Source organism: Coregonus lavaretus (genome assembly GCF_964263955.1).
Source record: "Coregonus lavaretus genome assembly, chromosome: 18".
In the NCBI taxonomy this organism is placed as follows: Eukaryota; Metazoa; Chordata; class Actinopteri; order Salmoniformes; family Salmonidae; genus Coregonus; species Coregonus lavaretus.
Window position 1 is genome coordinate 41,863,972 of NC_140005.1, and position 18,480 is coordinate 41,882,451.

General features: G+C 43.2%; 1 protein-coding gene across 3 annotated transcripts in view; it reads left to right on the forward strand.

Moving 5' to 3' along the window:
• The window catches only part of ston2 (stonin 2), a 57,715-nt gene that overhangs the window by 12,697 nt on the left and 26,538 nt on the right, over nucleotides 1-18,480 (forward strand). The window contains exons 3-4 of one of the 3 annotated variants that reach the window (XM_084182498.1): nucleotides 8,381-8,530; nucleotides 17,031-17,240. In XM_084182498.1, coding sequence (XP_084038624.1) covers nucleotides 8,381-8,530; nucleotides 17,031-17,240 — 360 coding nt within the window. Of the gene's footprint in view, nucleotides 1-8,380; nucleotides 8,531-17,030; nucleotides 17,241-18,480 lie in introns of those variants that run through there. The other 2 variants (XM_084182500.1, XM_084182499.1) reach the window with 2 other exon arrangements.

Below are 18,480 nucleotides of genomic sequence, written 5' to 3' on the forward strand. Positions count from 1 at the left end.
ACACCTATTCAACCAAAGTGGAATGTCTGGAGAAGACAGCCAATGCGACAGGTGTGACTCCATGACCTGGAAACAGCACAAGGTCAAACTCCGAAAACAGAATCACTCAAATAATTCCTGTAAATTCAATGTGTGGGTCACAGGACTTGAAACTGGTGTGGAAGCGGGCAACCCAATGTCCTTCATGAGCGATCTTTTCTATGAACTGTTCGGGCAGGAGAAGCTGGGTTCCGTGCCGTTGATTAACATTGTGCACCGCACAGGTCAACTCCGCAACGTCTCTCGCTGTATGATTGTATGGATCCACAGCTTTGAAGTCAAGGGGCAAATTGTTCGCCTTGCAGCAGAATCTGGGGGTCTGAACTATGCAGGGAAGAGGATCAGCATCTACCCAGACCTGAGTGCCAAACTGCTAAAACAGAGCCTTACAACGAGGTGAGATCCCAGCTACACAAGCTAAACGTGAGATGCAGCTTCATCCTTCCGGCAAAACTCATCTTGACTATCCAGAACACAACACGCACGTTTCCCACTGCCAAGGAAGCTCAAAACGTATTTGAGAAGCACATCAAACCCAACACACAAGGGGACAAGCGACAGATGGAACCCCATAACTGGCTCGTTATTCAGGTATGCTATCCATTCACAATCATAAAGACATTGTATGGCTACGATGCTGCCCTCAGTATAAGACAATGATGAGGATACCCCTCATGTTTGGGTACAAGGAGCAATATTACTATTATTGCCGAGCATTGAACTTGTTATAATTATACTGCCTATGGTCCAGCACATTTACCTAGTGATGACACCATGCCAATTAATGAACAAAAGACAATATATGGATCCTACAGCTATCCTATTTTGGACTGTTTAGGCATTAAGGCAGAATTTGCATATCTGTCATCTTCTTTTTGGTTTGTTTCTCGTTCCTTTTTTTCTTCATTACCCTGCTAACAAGTCTGCTAACTTAATTGTAAAGGTCTGAATTGGTTACTTATTTCGTTTTACTTTATTATCATTATGATTGGTTATTTTATATTTTATACCTTAAGGCCAAAAATATGCTGCATAAGAGATTTCATATGTAAGGCTGCCACTCACCGTTATGCTACGTCTCTGTAATTTTTTGTAAAGTGGTTATCCCACTGGCTATAGGGTGAACGCACCAATTGGTGAGTCGTTCTGGATAAGAGCGTCTGCTAAATGACGTAAATGTGCCCTTGAGCAAGGCACTTAACCCTAATTGCTCCTGTAAGTCGCTCTGGTTAAGAGCGTCTGCTAAATGACTAAAATGTAAATGTAATTATAGTGCAGGGCAGGGGGAACCGGGGAGGGCTGTAGGCCAGGGAGGAGGGGGGCTGGGGAAGGGGGTTGGCGGGGAAAATGGGGGGAAGGGAAGGTGGAAAGATTTATATAGAGGGTCTTCTGGGTGGGGAGCGACCAATGGGTGTGTTTCCCTGTGGGTCCTGCTTTTATTTTACATCCATGGGCGAATCAACACTAAAGATAAGAAAATTGTGTTTATTAATGTGGATGCTCCAAATTCATATGATCCAAAGTTTTTTGATTCGCTGAACAGCATATTGTAGAATTAACTGAATACCAGCTGGTTATTGGGACAAACATGAATGCCATTCTGGACATGCGGGAGAAATCTAGTAAGACCAACTACAATCCACAGGCAACCAAGGATCTCCAACATATACTCTCTGATTACAACCTCATTGAATCATGGCGAGCTCATAACCCAACAGCAAAAGAGTACACTTTCTATTCAAACAGGCACAAAACTTTATCCCGAATCGATTTCGTACTATTATCTACTCCTCTATTTTCTTTAATACAGAAAAATATATTTGACATATGAGCCTATCTGATGATCATGCTTATTGCTGCCAGATACAAATGTCAGAATCTCCTAAAAGAGCCACAAGATAGCGACTACTCTCTTCAAAGTCAAGACAGAACTACATTTGTTCATAAGACAGAGAGCAGAATTTGCCATCCATCGAGTTACACTCAATCATCACTTCCATGGTAATTGATCCAGTCGTCTACTGGCTAACAACCTTCACTGTAATGATCAATTAGTGGATATTGCAACTATTGAATCTGAATCAGGTGAATTACTATCAGAACCCAAATTAATCAAAGATTATCTCGTTTCTGTAAAGAATTGTACACCTGACTGTAAATCCACACCAAGCCAGATCGAGTCCTTTTTAAAAGATATAAGAACTCCTCTTCTCTCAAGTGAGGAAGCAAATCACCATGAAGAAAGGCAAATCACCTAGTTGTGACGGTATTCCTCCTAAGGTCTATTTAACATTTTGGTGTCAATTAGGTCCACTTGAAATGATTAACGTAGCCGTTCACAAAGGTTCATTGGGAAGCGATGTAAATACAGCACTGATTTCACTTTAATTTTAAAAAGGTAAGGATGCCACCCTGTGCTCTCACTATCGACCTCTATCTTTGATAAATACAGATATTAAACTATTTTCAAAAATTCTGTCATCCCGTCTGGAAACCTACTTACCCAAATTGGTACATCTGGATCTAAGCAGGTTTGTTAAAAAACAATTATCCTCAGATAACCTCAGTCTGTTACATATTTGACATGCTTCATCAGAAACCAAAGCTCCTTGGGCAGTTCTATCTCTCGACGCAGAAAAAGCTTTTGATAGACTAGAATGGTAATATCTTTGGTCGATTTTGGAACATATAGGACTTGGCTCCAATTTCATTAATATGATTAAAACACTATGCCAATCCCTCAGCCATAGTAATAACAGGCAATACCAGCTCTGTTCCACTCAGAATAACCAGAAGTAGAAGGCAAGGTGATCCCATCTCACCTCTGCTATTTTTATTGTCTATGGAGCCCCTGGCCCAGGCAATTGGACAATCTAAAGAAATTACACATTCTACAGATCACTTCATCTCATTATACGCCAACAATATCTTACTTTATCTAGACAATGTATCTCAATCCCTCCCCAAGACTTTGAAGGTCATAGACAAATTCAGCTCCATCTCCAGTTATAAAATAAATCTGCCCTACTGCCTCTCAAGACCCCGATGGAGGACTCCATCTCTACTTATGGTAGGTATCCCAATCGTTTCCCATTTTAAATATTTGGGAATAGACATTTCTTTCCTTAAATAAAATGATTGCCAGAAACTTTAACAGAATGCTCAAATCAATTCAATCAGACCTCAGTAGATGGACTATCCAAGTTGCTTTAACCAGCAGAATATCTACTGTAAAATAAATATATTGCCACGGATGAATTTCTGTAGTTCAATTCTTCAGGACTTCTGGCTATAGGGATCAAATCCATAGTGCGGTTTCAAAATGTACAGTGCATTCGGAAAGTATTCAGGCCCCTTGACCTTTTCCACATTTTGTTACGTTACAGCCTCAATCTACATAACCATAATGACAAAGCAAAATAGGTTTTTAGATTTTTTTGCAAATATACACTACCGGTCAAAAGTTTTAGAACACCTACTCATTCAAGGGTTTTTCTTTATTTGTACTATTTTCTGCATTGTAGAATAATAGTGAAGACATCAAAACTATGAAATAACGCATATGGAGTCATGTAGTAACCCAAAAAGTATAAAAAAATCAAAATATTTTTGAGATTCTTCAAATAGCCACCCTTTTCCTTGATGACAACTTTGCACACTCTTGCATTCTCTCAACTAGCTTCAGCTGGAATGCTTTCCCAACAGTCTTGAAGGAGTTCCCACGTATGCTGAATGCTGAGCACTTGTTGGCTACTTTTCCTTCACTCTGCGGTCCGACTCATCCCAAACCATCTCAATTTGGTTGAGGTCGGGGGATTGTGGAGGCCAGGTCATCTGATGCAGCATTCCATCACTCTCCTTCTTGGTAAAATAGCCCTTACGCAGCCTGGAGGTGTATTGGGTCATTGTCCTGTTGAAAAACAAATGATAGTCCCACCAAGCCCAAACCAGATGGGATAGCTTATCACTGCAGAATGCTGTGGTAGCCATGCTGGTTAAGTGTGCCTTGAATTCTAAATAAATCTAAGACAGTGTCACCAGCAAAGCACCCCCACACCACATCACACCACCTCATCCATGCTTCACGGTGGGAACCACACATGCAGACATCATCCGTTGACCTTCTCTGCGTCTCACAAAGACACGCCGGTTGGAACCAAAAATCTCCAATTTGGACTCCAGACCACAGGACGAATTTCCACCGGTCTAATGTCCATTACTCATGTCTCTTGGCCCAAGCAAGTCTCTTCTTCTTATTGGTGTCCTGTAGTAGTGGTTTCTTTGCAGCAATTCGACCACGAAGGCCTGATTCACGCAGTCTCCTTTGAACAGTTGATGTTGAGATGTGTCTGTTACTTGAACTCTGTGAAGCATTTATTTGGGCTGCAGTTTCTGAGGTGCAGTTAACTCTAATGCATGTATCCTCTGCAGCAGAGGTAACTCTGGGTCTTCCTTTCCTGTGGCGGTCCTCATGAGAGCCAGTTTCATCATAGCGGTTGATAGTTTTTGCGACTGCAATTGAAGAAACGTTCAAAGTTCTTGAAATCTTCCGGATTGACTGACCTTCATTTCTTAAAGTAATGATGGACTGTCTTTTCTCTTTGCTTATTTGAGTTGTTCTTGCCATAATATGGGCTTGGTCTTTTACCAAATAAGGCTATCTTCTGTATACCACCCCTACCTTTTCACAACACAACTGATTGGCTCAAACGCATTAAGAAGGAAATAAATTCCACAAATTAACTTTTGTGAAGGCACACCTGTTAATTGAAATGCATTCCAGGTGACTACCTCATGAAGCTGGTTGAGAGAATGCCAAGAGTGTGCAAAGCTGTCATCAAGGCAAAGGGTGGCTACTTTGAAGAATCTCAAATATAAATGTTTTGGTTACTACATGATTCCATATGTGTTTTTTCATAGTTTTGATGTCTTCACTATTATTCTACAAAGTAAAAATAAAGAAAAACCCTTGAATGAGTGGGTGTGTTCAAACTTTTTTGACTGGTACTTTAGGTATTCAGACCCTTTACTCAGTACTTTGTTGAATCACCTTTGGCAGCGATTACAGCCTCGAGTCTTCTTGGGTATGACGCTACAAGTTTGGTACACCTGTATTTGGGGAGTTTCTCCCATTCTTCTCTGCAGATCCTCTCAAACTCTGTCAGGTTGGATGGGGAGCGTTGCTGCACAGCTATTTTCAGGCCTCTCCAGAGATGTTAGATCGGGTTCGAGTCCGGGCTCTGGCTGGGCCACTCAATGACATTCAGAGACTTGTCCCGAAGCCACTCCTGCATTGTCTTGGCTGTGTGGTTATGGTCTTTGTCCTGTTGGACGGTTTTCATCAAGTAGCTCTCTGTACTTTGCTCTGTTTATCTTTCCCTTGATCCTGACTAGTCTCCCAGTCCCTGCCGCTGAAAAACATCCCCACAGCATGATTCTGCCACCACCATGCTTCACCGAAGGGATGTTGCCAGGTTTCCTCCAGACGTGACGCTTGGTATTCAGGCCAAAGAGTTCAATCTTGGTTTCATCAGACCAGAGAATCTTGTTTCTCATGGTCTGAGAGTCCTTTAGGTGCCTTTTGGCAAACTCCAAGCGGGCTTTCATGTGGCTTTTACTGAGGAGTGGCTTCAGTCTGGCCACTCTACCATAAAGGCCTGATTGGTGGAGTGCTGCAGAGATGGTTGTCCTTCTGGAAGGTTCTCCCATCCCCACAGAGACACTCTGGAGCTCTGTCAGAGTGAACCTTAGGTTCGTGGTCACCTCCCTGACCAAAGCCCTTCTCCCCCGATTGCTCAGTTTGGCCAGGTGGCCAGCTCTAGGAAGAGTCTTGGTTGTTCCAAACTTCTTCCGTTTTAAGTATGATTGAGGCCACTGTGTTCTTGGGGACCTTCAATGCTGCATACATTTTTTGGTACCCTTCCCCAGATCTGTGCTTCGACACAATCCTGTCTCGGAGCTCTACGGACAATTCCTTCGACGTTATGGCTTGGTTTTTGCTCTGACATGCACTGTCAACTCTGGGACCTTATATAGACAGGTGTGTGCCTTTCCAAATCATGTCCAATTAATTGAATGTACCACAGGTGGACTCCAATCAAGTTGTAGAAACATCTCAAGGATGATCAATGGAAACAGGATGCACCTGAGCTCAATTTCGAGTCTCATAGCAAAGGGTCTGAATACTTATGTAAATAAGGTATTTCTGTTTTTTATTTGTAATGCATTTGCAAACATTTCTAAAAACCTGTTTTCGCCCATTGTGAGGTATTGTCTGTAGATTGAGGAAAAATGTATTTTAATCCATTTTAGAATAAGGCTGTAACGTAACAAAATGTGGAAAAAGTCATGGACAGTAATAGTTTGAAAACATTCCAAGATTTGAAAGACACATTCACATACCAGGCAAATCCTTTTTAAGGATAAGTTAAGTTATGCTGGCCTATAGAGTCCCTTGGGAAACCCAACTACCGAACCTTCCAGTGATAGGATTTATAAATAAATGATCTGGGCTCCCGAAAGGGCTGATCTCTATAATATATAAACAACTTTTGGAAAGCTCATTCTGTGCTGGCCAGTAAAAAATGATGGTCCACAGATCTAATTGATTCTGAACAACCCTTTAATTGGAACAGAATATCTACAAATATGACCTTGGCATCCCGTAATCCAAACCATCAACTTATACATTTTAAGTATGTTCACAGACTGTTCCAAACGGACCCGAGGACATCTAGACCTGTTCTGTATAGACCTGCTCCGATCCCAGTAAGGAAAGCAGCAGAAAAGTATATTTTTAAGCTACTTTATTAACCAGAGCTGATAAAGCGCGAGGGAGAAGAGGAAAAAAAAATGTCTTCCCGAGTGGCGCAGTGGTCTAAGGCACTGCATCGCAGTGCTAACTGTGCCACTAGAGATCCTGGTTCGAATCCAGGCTCTGTCGTAGCCGGCCGCGACCGGGAGACATGGGGCGGCGCACAATTGGCCCAGCGTCGTCCAAGGTAGGGGAGGGTTTGGCCGGCAGGGATGGCGTTTGCAATGCCAGGGTTGTGGGTTCGAATCCCATGGGGGGCCAGTATGAAAAAAATTATGTATGCACTCACTAACTGTAAGTCGCTCTGGATAAGAGCGTCTGCTAAATGACTAAAATGTAAATGTAAATGAAAAGAGAGGTGACGCTCTAGCAGGGGCCACGCTGTGTGTTTGTAGGCTACTGTGAGTGTGAGCAAGTGACATGGTGAGCAGGAGGATGGAGGGAGAGATGAGAGACAGTAACCAACCAAGCCGACTCACGCTATAGTAGACTAATAGGGGCCATAGCTAGGTTATTTATCATCCAATATGATTACGTATTACCTGTCTTGACTGCATCAAACCGGGAGAAGCTAGTTAAGCTAGCGATGCTAACAGAGACATGCAACCTCACAAACAACAACTCCATTCAAAATATTAAGTAGCAGCCTACCTGTTGTCTCTTGGTTGTTGTAGCCTAACCTTCTTCTTCCTTTTGACTTTTAATTCCGTCCATTTCTTAGATATCTCCTAACTTTTTCCACACACGGAGGCTCTATGACTGTAGCCTATTGCCGCTTTGATGACTTATGATTGGCCAACAACAACAAGCTACACACACCATTCTCGTGAAAAGCAAGAGCAGCAGCATAAGTTATACAATTTCTCTCTTTCTCGCTCTCTCTCTGGCTCTACTGCAGCTGTACATGGCCTTTCGGACAAGTCAGTTAAAATTACACATACCTGAGACCAATGTTCCCTCAAAAACAAGTAGGCACTAAGCAAATTTCAGGTCTGCTGAGCGCAAACTTGAACGTTGTGAAAATTCAGTGCAACTTCCAGTGCGCGTTTACTGTGAACACTGAGGCTGTACCCGCTTTAAGTTCGTTTTAACAGTGGCCAAGTAGGCTACTGTGGCTGTTTGGTCATATAGGCCTACCAGAGTGGCCTACCATAAACTATGGAGAAAATGCATCCCATAACATTTTGTCATGGAAATAGCTGTTATATTATTCAGCCTACAGTAGCAACCAATGTGTGATGCTCAATGTAGACCTACATTCCATGATACTTTTGAAAAATACATGCAGGGCTTGGAGGTGACTGAAAATGTTGTTGTGTTTGATGCAAGAAACCACTTTACCAAATAAAATGCATGATTATTCCCATACCATTATTACAGAGAATCTGCCCCTTTAAGACAAAAAATGTATATGGGTATGAGTGTAAATGCTTAAATGAGGGATAGGGCAGAAATGTTGTCATAGAAAAGACATTCCCTTGGTTAATTCTGTGTGTGTGTGCGCACCTGTGTGTGTGACAACATTAGATGTGGACAGCAGCTTGCAGAGGCCTAGCCCCGCCCCTTCTGAGAACTCCTCCAGTGTGGAGCTGTTAGCCCCTCCCCCTCAGCAGAACACATGGGTCATATTCGAAGAGAAGCCCTGGCCCTCGCCCAGTCCGCAGTCGCAGGTAAAAGGTAATTACACACTCATTAGAGCTTTCTAGCTCTGTAGAATACTGTACAATGTGAACTCTCGCACACTGTGTATACTTGCAAAAATAACCTTTATTAAAAGTACACAGGTTCTGGTCACAGGTTCCCCCTATCATGATGATTTGGTCACCTCCTCCTATTTCTCCTTCTGTTCTTCCTCTTCCCTACCATCCCTCTATTCTCTCTGTCTATGCTTTCATCTCCTCCACTGTTTTCTTCTCCTCTGTCATTTTGCTTTGTTCTCCCTGTCATCTTCATCTTAACCTTCACCTCCACATCCCTCTCTCTGTTCACTCTTCCTTCTTCTCTGTCTTTATTGCTGCATTCCTCCTTCTCCACCCTCCTCTTCTTCCTGCTCTTCGTCACCTCGAAAGCGACAGACAGAGATGGATGTCTGTTGATGTCTATCCAATGCAGTAGAGTATGCTGGGTAATGGCGCCCTGCTCGATGGCTGCCACCCAGGAGTGTATGTGTCACTCTTTGCTGGTCTCTGAAGCGGTGCACTAACACACACACCTCCAAGGCCGAAAAGTAGCCATTGTACCACACATACCCACTTGGGGGGAGGAGGAAAGGGTGAATCAAGGACATTTATATCTCAAAATAGTTTATCTTTAGAAAATTGAAAAACAGTAATTGTTTTATAGTGTACACAACCAATGTTAAAATCACAGAATTGTAATTCCAACAAAACATTTAACATTTTCACCAAAGGGTTTTAATGGTTGTTTATGGAAGTCATTGTTGATTACCAAAACTGCATTTAAACTAACAGACAATCATCATTGGTATTGGGGGTATTTATGCCCCATACTCGTTTGTAAAAGTCTTGATTAACAAAGAGTAGATACTCACATGGAGTCATTAGAACACTAGCTAACTACATGTAACTGCCAAAATAAAGGAAACACCAGCATAAAGTGTCTTAAAGGAGGGCTGAACACATTTTGGGGGGGTCATTACCAAATGCAGCGGCCATGACTGAAGCCAAACGAGCAATGTGGGTGTCTGTTGTGTCTGTTCGCATGTGGAAAGCGTTTATACATTCTCTCTGCCAAAACAGTACACAGTTACAGTCACTCACCCTTCTACACTGAACAAATATATGAACGCAACATGCAACAATTTCAACGATTTTACTGAGTTACAGTTCAGAAAATCAGTCAATTGAAATAAATTCATTAGGCCGCAATCTATGGATTTGATGTGGAGGTCCTGGGCTGGCGTGTTTACACCTGGTCTGCGGTTGTCAGGCCGGTTGGATGTACTGTGGGTAGAGTTAAAGTGACTATGCATAGATAATAAACAGAGAGTAGCAGCAGCATAAAAGAGGGGGTGGGGTGGGGTGTGGTGGGGTGGGGGGGCAATGCAAATAGTCCGGGTAGCCATGATTAGCTGATCAGTAGTCTTATGGCTTGGGGGTAAAAGCTGTTAAGAAGCCTTTTGGACCTAGACTTGGCGCTCGGGTACTGCTTGCTGTGCCGTAGCAGAGAGAACAGTCTATGACTAGGGTGGCTGGAGTCTTTGACAATTGTTAGGGCCTTCCTCTGACACCGCCTTGAATAGAGGTCCTGGATGGCAGGAAGCTTGGTCCCAGTGATGTACTGGGCCATACGCACTACCCACCTTGCTGTCGGAGGTCGAGCAGTTGCCATACCAGGCAGTGATGCAACCGGTCAGGATGCTCTCGATGGTGCAGCTGTATAACTTTCTGAGGATCAGAGGACCCATGCCAAATCTTTTCAGTTTCCTGAGGGGGAATAGGTTTTGTCGTGCCCTCTTAACGACTGTCTTGGTGTGTTTGGACCATGATGGGTTGTTGGTGATGTGGACACCAAGGAACTTGAAGCTCTCAACATGTTCCACTACAGCCCCGTCGATGAGAATGGGGGCGTGCTCAGTCCTCTTTTTTTTCCAGTAGTCCACAATCATCTCCTTTGTCTTGAGGGAGAGGTTGTTATCCTGGCACCAGGTCTCTGACCCCCAGCCTATAGGCTGTCTCATCATAGTCGTGATCAGGCCTACCACTGTTGTGTCGTCGGCAAACCTAATGATGGTGTTGGAGTCGTGCCTGGCCATGCAGTCATGGGTGAACAGGGAGTTCAGGAGGGGACTGAGCACGCACCCCTGAGGGGCCCCCGTGTTGAGGATCTGCGTGGCAGATGTGTTGTTACCTACCCTTACCACCTGGGGGCGGCCTGTCAGGAAGTCCAGGATCCAGTTGCAGTGGGAGATGTTTAGTCCCAGGGTCCTTAGCTTAGTGATGAGCTTTGAAGGCACTATGGTGTTGAACGCTGAGCTGTAGTCAATGAATAGCATTCTCACATAGGTGTTCCTCTTGTCCAGGTGGGAAACGGCAGTGTGGAGTGCAATAGAGATTGCATCATCTGTGGATCTGTTGGGACGGTATGCAAATTGGAGTGGGTCTAGGGTTTCTGGGATAATTGTGTTGGTGTGAGCCATGACCAGCCTTTCAAAGCACTTCATGGTTACAGACGTGAGTGCTACGGGTCGGTAGTCATTTAGGCAGGTTGTCTTAGTGTTCTTGGGTACAGGGACTATGGTGGTCTGCTTGAAACATGTTGGTATTACAGACTCAGTCAGGGACATGTTGAAAATGTCAGTGAAGACATTTGCCAGTTGGTCAGCGCATACTCGGAGTAAGCGTCCTGGTAATCCGTCTGGCCCTGTGGCCTTATGAATGTTGAGAGCGTGATCACATAGTCATCCGTAACAGCTGATGCTCTCATGCATGCTTCAGTGTTGCTTGCCTCGAAGCGAATATAGAAGTGATTTAGCTCGTCTGGTAGGCTCGTGTCACTGGGCAGCTCGCGGCTGTGCTTCCCTTTGTAGTCTGTAATAGTCTGGAAGCCCTGCCACATCTGACGACTGTCGGAGCCGGTGTAGTACGATTCAATCTTAGTCCTGTATTGAATCTTTGCCTGTTTGATGGTTCGTCGGAGGGCATAGCGGGATTTCTTATAAGTGTCCGGGTTAGAGTCCCGCTCATTGAAAGCGGCAGCTCTACCCTTTAGCTCAGTGCGGATGTTGGCTGTAATCCATGGCTTCTGGTTGGGGTATGTATGTACAGTTGAAGTCGTAAGTTTACATACACTTACAGTGAGGGAAGAAAGTATTTGATCCCCTGCTGATTTTGTACGTTTGCCCACTGACAAAGACATGATCAGTCTATAATTTTAATGGTAGGTTTATTTGAACAGTGAGAGACAGAATAACAACAAAAAAATCTAGAAAAACACATGTCAAAAATGTTATAAATTGATTTGTATTTTAATGAGGGAAATAACTATTTGATCCCTCTGCAAAACATGACTTAGTACTTGGTGGCAAAACCCTTGTTGGCAATCACAGAGGTCAGACGTTTCTTGTAGTTGGCCACCAGGTTTGCACACATCTCAGGAGGGATTTTGTCCTACTCCTCTTTGCAGATCTTCTCCAAGTCATTAAGGTTTCGAGCCTTACGTTTGGCAACTCGAACCTTCAGCTCCCTCCACAGATTTTCTATGGGATTAAGGTCTGGAGACTGGCTAGGCCACTCCAGGACCTTAATGTGCTGCTTATTGAGCCACTCCTTTGTTGCCTTGGCCGTGTGTTTTGGGTCATTGTCATGCTGGAATCCACCTCCATGTTTGACGGTGGGGATGGTGTTCTTGGGGTCATAGGCAGCATTCCTCCTCCTCTAAACACGGCGAGTTGAGTTGATGCCAAAGAGCTCGATTTTGGTCTCATCTGACCACAACACTTTCACCCAGTTCTCCTCTGAATCATTCAGATGTTCATTGGCAAACTTCAGACGGCCCTGTATATGTGCTTTCTTGAGCAGGGGGACCTTGCGGGCGCTGCAGGATTCCAGTCCTTCACGGCGTAGTGTGTTACCAATTGTTTTCTTGGTGACTATGGTCCCAGCTGCCTTGAGATCATTGACAAGATCCTCCCGTGTAGTTCTGGGCTGATTCCTCACCGTTCTCATGATCATTGCAACTCCACGAGGTGAGATCTTGCATGGAGCCCCAGGCCGGGGGAGATTGACAGTTATTTTGTGTTTCTTCCATTTGCCAATAATCGCACCAACTGTTATCACCTTCTCACCAAGCTGCTTGGCGATGGTCTTGTAGCCCATTCCAGCCTTGTGTAGGTCTACAATCTTGTCCCTGACATCCTTGGAGAGCTCTTTGGTCTTGGCCATGGTGGAGAGTTTGGAATCTGATTGATTGATTGCTTCTAAGGACAGGTGTCTTTTATACAGGTAACAAGCTGAGATTAGGAGCACTCCCTTTAAGAGTGTGCTCTTAATCTCACCTCGTTACCTGTATAAAAGACACCTGGGAGCAAGAAATCTTTCTGATTGAGAGGGGGTCAAATACTTATTTCCCTCATTAAAATGCAAATCAATTTATAACATTTTTGACATGCTTTTTTATAAATTATTTTGTTGTTATTCTGTCTCTCACTGTTCAAATAAACCTACCATTAAAATTATAGACTGATCATTTCTTTGTCAGTGGGAAAACGTACAAAATCAGCAGGGGATCAAATACTTTTTTCCCTCACTGTAGGTTGGAGTCATAAACTCGTTTTTCAACCACTCCACACATTTCTTGTTAACAAACTATAGTTTTGGCAAGTCAGTTAGGATATCTACTTTGTGCATGACACAAGTAATTTTTCCAACAATTGTTTACAGACAGATTATTTAACTTATAATTCACTGTATCACAATTCCAGTGGGTCAGAAGTGTACATACACTAAGTTGACTGTGCCTTTAAACAGCTTGGAAAATTCCAGAAAATGATGTCATGGCTTTAGAAGCTTCTGATAGACTAATTGACATAATTTGTGTCAATTGGAGGTGTACCTGTGGATGTATTTCAAGGCCTACCTTCAAACTCAGTGCCTCTTTGCTTGACATCATGGGAAAATCAAAAGAAATCAGCCAAGAAAAAGAATTGTAGACCTCCACAAGGCTGGTTCATCCTTGGGAGCAATTTCCAAACGCCTGAAGGTACCACGTTCATCTGTACTAACCATAGTACGCAAGTATAAACACCATGGGACCACACAGCCGTCATACCGCTCAGGAGGAGACACGTTCTGTCTCCTAGAGATGAACGTACTTTGGTGCAAATCAATCCCAGAACAACAGCAAATGAACTTGTGAAGATGCTGGAGGAAACAGGTACAAAATAATCTATATCCACAGTAAAACGAGTCCTATATCAACATAACCTGAAAGGCCGTTCAACAACTGCTCCAAAACCGCCAAAAAAAAGCCAAACTACAGTTTGCAACTGCACATGGGGACAAAGATCGTACTTTTTGGAGAAATGTTCTCTGGTCTGATTAAACAAAAATATAACTGTTTGGCTATAATTACCATTGTTATGTTTGGAGGAAAAAGGGGGTTGCTTGCAAGCCGAAGAACACCATCCCAACCGTGAAGCACGGGGGTGGCAGCATCATGCTCTGGGGGTGCTTTGCTGCAGGAGGGACTGGTGCACTTCACAAAATAGACGGCATCATGAGGAAGGAAAATTATGTGGATATATTGAAGCAACATCTCAAGACACCAGTCAGGAAGTTAAAGCTTGGTCGCAAATGGGTCTTCCAAATGGACAATGACCCCAAGCATACTTCCAAAGTTGTGGCAAAATGGCTTAAGGACAACAAAGTCAAGGTATTGGAGTGGCCATCACAAAGCCCTGACCTCAATCCTATAGAACATTTGTGGGCAGAACTGAAAAAGTGTGTGTGAGCAAGGAGGCCTATAAACCTGACTCAGTTACACCAGCTCTGTCAGGAGGAATGGGCCAAAATTCACCCAACTGATTGTGGGAAGCTTGTGGAAGGCTAACCGAAACGTTTGACCCAAGTTAAACAATTTAAAGGCAATGCTACCAAATACTAATTGAGTGTATGTAAACATCTGACCCACTGTGAATGTGATGAAAGAAATAAAAGCTGAAATAAATCATTGTCTCTACTATTATTCTGACATTTCACATTCTTAAAATAAAGTGGTTATCCTAACTGACCTAAGACAGGGAATTTGTACTAGGATTAAATGTGAAAAACTGAGTTGAAATGTATTTGGCTAAGGTTTATGTAAACTTCCGACTTCAACTGTATGTATGTATGTATGTATGGTCACTGTGGGGATGACGTCATTGATGCACTTATTGATGAAGCCATTGACTGATGTGGTGTACTCCTAAATTCCATCAGAGATTCCTGGAACATTTTCCAGTCTGTGCTAGCAAAACAGTCCTGTAGCTTAGCATCTGCGTCATCTGACCACTTCCTTATTAACCGAATCACTGGTGCTTTCTGCTTTAGTTTTTGCTTATAAGCAGGAATCAGGAGGATAGAATTGTGGTCAGATTTGCCAAATGGTGGTCGAGGGATAGCTTTGTACGCGTCTCTGTGTGTGTAGTAAAGGGGGTGTAGAAATGAGGTAGAACTGATTTCAATTTCCCTGCATTAGTCTCCGGCCACTAGGAGCTCTGCCGCTGGATGAGCGTTTTCCTTTTTGCTTGTGGCCTTATACAGCTCATTGAGTGCAGTCTTAGTGCCAGCATCGGTTTGTGGTGGTAAATAGACAGCTACAAAATTATAGAGACACTCTCTTGGTAAATAGTGTCGTCTACAGCTTATCATGAGATACTCTACCTCAGGCGAGCAAAACCTAGAGACTTCCATAATATTAGATTTCGTGCACCAGCTGTTGTTTAGAAATATACACAGACCGCCACCCCTTCTCTTACCGGAGTCAGCCGTTCTATCCTGCCGATGTAGCGTATATCCCGCCAGCTATATGTTATCCATGTCGTCGTTCAGCCACGACTCAGTGAAATATAAGATAGTACCGTTTTTTATGTCCCGTTGGTTGGATATCCGTGATCGTAGGTCGTCTATTTTGTTTTCAAATGATTGTACGTTGGCTAATAGGACTGATGGTAGAGGCAGATTACTCGCTCACCGTTGGATCCTTACCAGGCACCCCGACATACGTCCACGATATCTTCGTCTCATGCGAATGACTGGGATTTGGGCCTTGTCGGGTGTCTGTAGAATATCCTTACGAGGTGAATAATCGCTGTCCTGATATCCAGAAGCTCTTTTTGGTCATAAGAGACGGTGGCAGAAACATTACATATAGAATATTTACAAATAACGCGTAAAAACACACATAATAGCACAATTGGTTAGGGGACCGTAAAACGGCAGCCATTTACATGTAAATAAGCTTTTTGTGCGTATGGAAGATTTCTGGGATCTTTTATTTAGCTCATTAAACGTGGGACCAACACTTTACATGTTGCATTTATATTTTTGTTCAATATAGGATCGTTCTATACTCCATGTCGATATTTACGTCATAAGAAGGAATGCCTCTCGTATGATATAACCTGTTAAAAAATCCCGACCTACGGTTCGCAGTGCTCCCACATAGGGAAATAGAGCCTGCCAGAAGAGCCCTGTGGCTTCAGTCTATTCGGCGTGGGAAATGTGGGGAACTGGTGTCCAAGTAGACTACACGTAGCTATGTGCATGGAAAACATTTAATCACAGGTCAAATATTTTACTTGTTTAGTATAGTCCATTTGTAACTCCACTCACTACTTGTAGCTGTATAGTCTGTTTGTGTTTTTGGTCTTAGATAGCTCAATGTTCCGGTCGGTAGCTAGCTAGCACTCACTCATGTTGCCGCTAGCACCGTCATGAAACGGGCATAAGGGAAGCCCTACAATATTATGTTTGTCTAAGTAGTGGGAAGGCTCGGGAGCAGGCAATGTTGAAAGGTCATCTTTAGACATGTTGTACTTTTCTGTTTTGTAATTGACTAAAACAAGCAGACAAGAACGTGTTTCTGAACTTTGTTTTCTATCATGAGAAATCTCCTGATATGAATCAGTATTTATTTTTATTTTTATATATATATTTTTAATTTTATTTCACCTTTATTTAACCAGGTAAGCCAGTTGAGAACAAGTTCTCATTTACAACTGCGACTTGGCAAATATAAAGCAAAGCAGTGCGATTAAAAACAACAGCACAGATTTACATATGGGGTAAACAAAACATAAAGTCAAAAATACAACAGAAAATATATATACAGTGTGTGCGAATGTAGTAAGTTATGGAGGTAAGGCAATAAATAGGCCATAGTGCAAAATAGTTACAATTTATAAAGCATTCTGGTAGATTGAGTTATTATTTTTGTTATTATTATTAATATTATTATTATTATTATTATAGGTTCAGTAAGAACAGATAAATGCATGGCCCTCCCATATTAATTAGAGGTGTTAATAAAAAACTCCACAGCCAATGATCAACAGCAAAGGGGGTTGAATGACACTCGTATACATTGATTTATGTGGTTTAAAATAATTAAGTATAGCGTTTGCGTGTGTATGACCGTGTGATTGTGCGAGTAACCCTGTCTCTCTCTCTGTCAGGTACTTCCAGACACAGTGTATGTTCCACGGCCAGTTTCTGGAGCGCCGTCCCGCCCTCGGAGAGCAGCTGGACCCAATCAGAACCAGGCTCAGTCTGGACCACACAATCAGAGCAGAGCTCTGTGAGCATGGGGGCATCGTCTTGTGATCTGGCCACCCTAAACGCAGAGGAACGGCACAATGAGTCGTCATCCCGACCCCAGTCACCCAGTGAGTACACACACACACACACACACACACACACACATACACACACACACACACACACACACACACACACACACACACACACACACACACACACACACACTATGTGTGTGGTTTGTTGTGGTTAGTCACTCAGTTGGGAAGTAGTTAGTTATTGGGAAAGAGTACTTGGCCTCTAAGCCCCTCAGGTGTGGAAGTGGGCTATGGTAGTCATAGATTGCTGCCTACTTACAGTAACAGTCAAAAGTTTGGACACACCTACTCATTCCAGGGTTTTTCTTTATTTTTACAATTTTCTACATTGTAGAATAATAGTGAAGACATCAAAACTATGAAATAACACATATGGAATCATGTAGTAACCAAAAAAAAGTGTTAAACAAATCAAAATATATTTCAAATAGACATCCTTTGCCTTAATGACAACTTTGCACACTCTTGGCATTCTCTCAACCAGCTTCACCTGGAATGCTTTTCCAACAGTCTTGAAGGAGCACTTGTTGGCTGCTTTTCCTTCACTCTGCAGTCCGACTCATCCCAAACCATCTCAATTTGGTTGAGGTCGGGGGATTGTAGAGGCCAGGTCATCTGATGCAGCACTCCATCACTCTCCTTGGAAAAATAGCCCTTACACAGCCTGGAGGTGTGTTGGGTCATTGTCCTGTTGAAAAACAAATTATAGTCCCTCTCTAAGCCCAAACCAGATGGGATGGCGTATCACTGCAGAATGCTGTGGTAGCCATGCTGGTAAAGTCTGCCTTGAATTCTAAATCAATCACAGACAGTGTCACCAGCAAAGCACTCCCACACCATAACACCTCCTCCTCCATGCTTTACGGTGGGAAATGCACATGCGGAGATCATCCGTTCACCCACACCGCATCTCACAAAGCCACAGCGGTTGAAACCAAAAATCTCCAATTTGGACTCCAGACCAAAGGACAGATTTCCACCGGTCGAATGTCCATTTTTCGTGTTTCTTGGCCCAAGCAAGTCTATTCTTATTATTGGTGTCCTTTAGTAGTGGTTTCTTTGCAGCAATTCGACCATGAAGGCCTGATTCACACAGTCTCCTCTGAACAGTTGATGTTGAGATGTGTCTGTTACTTGAACTATGTGAAGCATTTATTTGGGTTGCAATTTCTGAGGCTGGTTACTCTAATTAACTTATCCTCTGGAGCAGAGGTAACTCTGGGTCTTCCATTCCTGTGGCGGTCCTCATGAAAGCCAGTTTCATCATAGC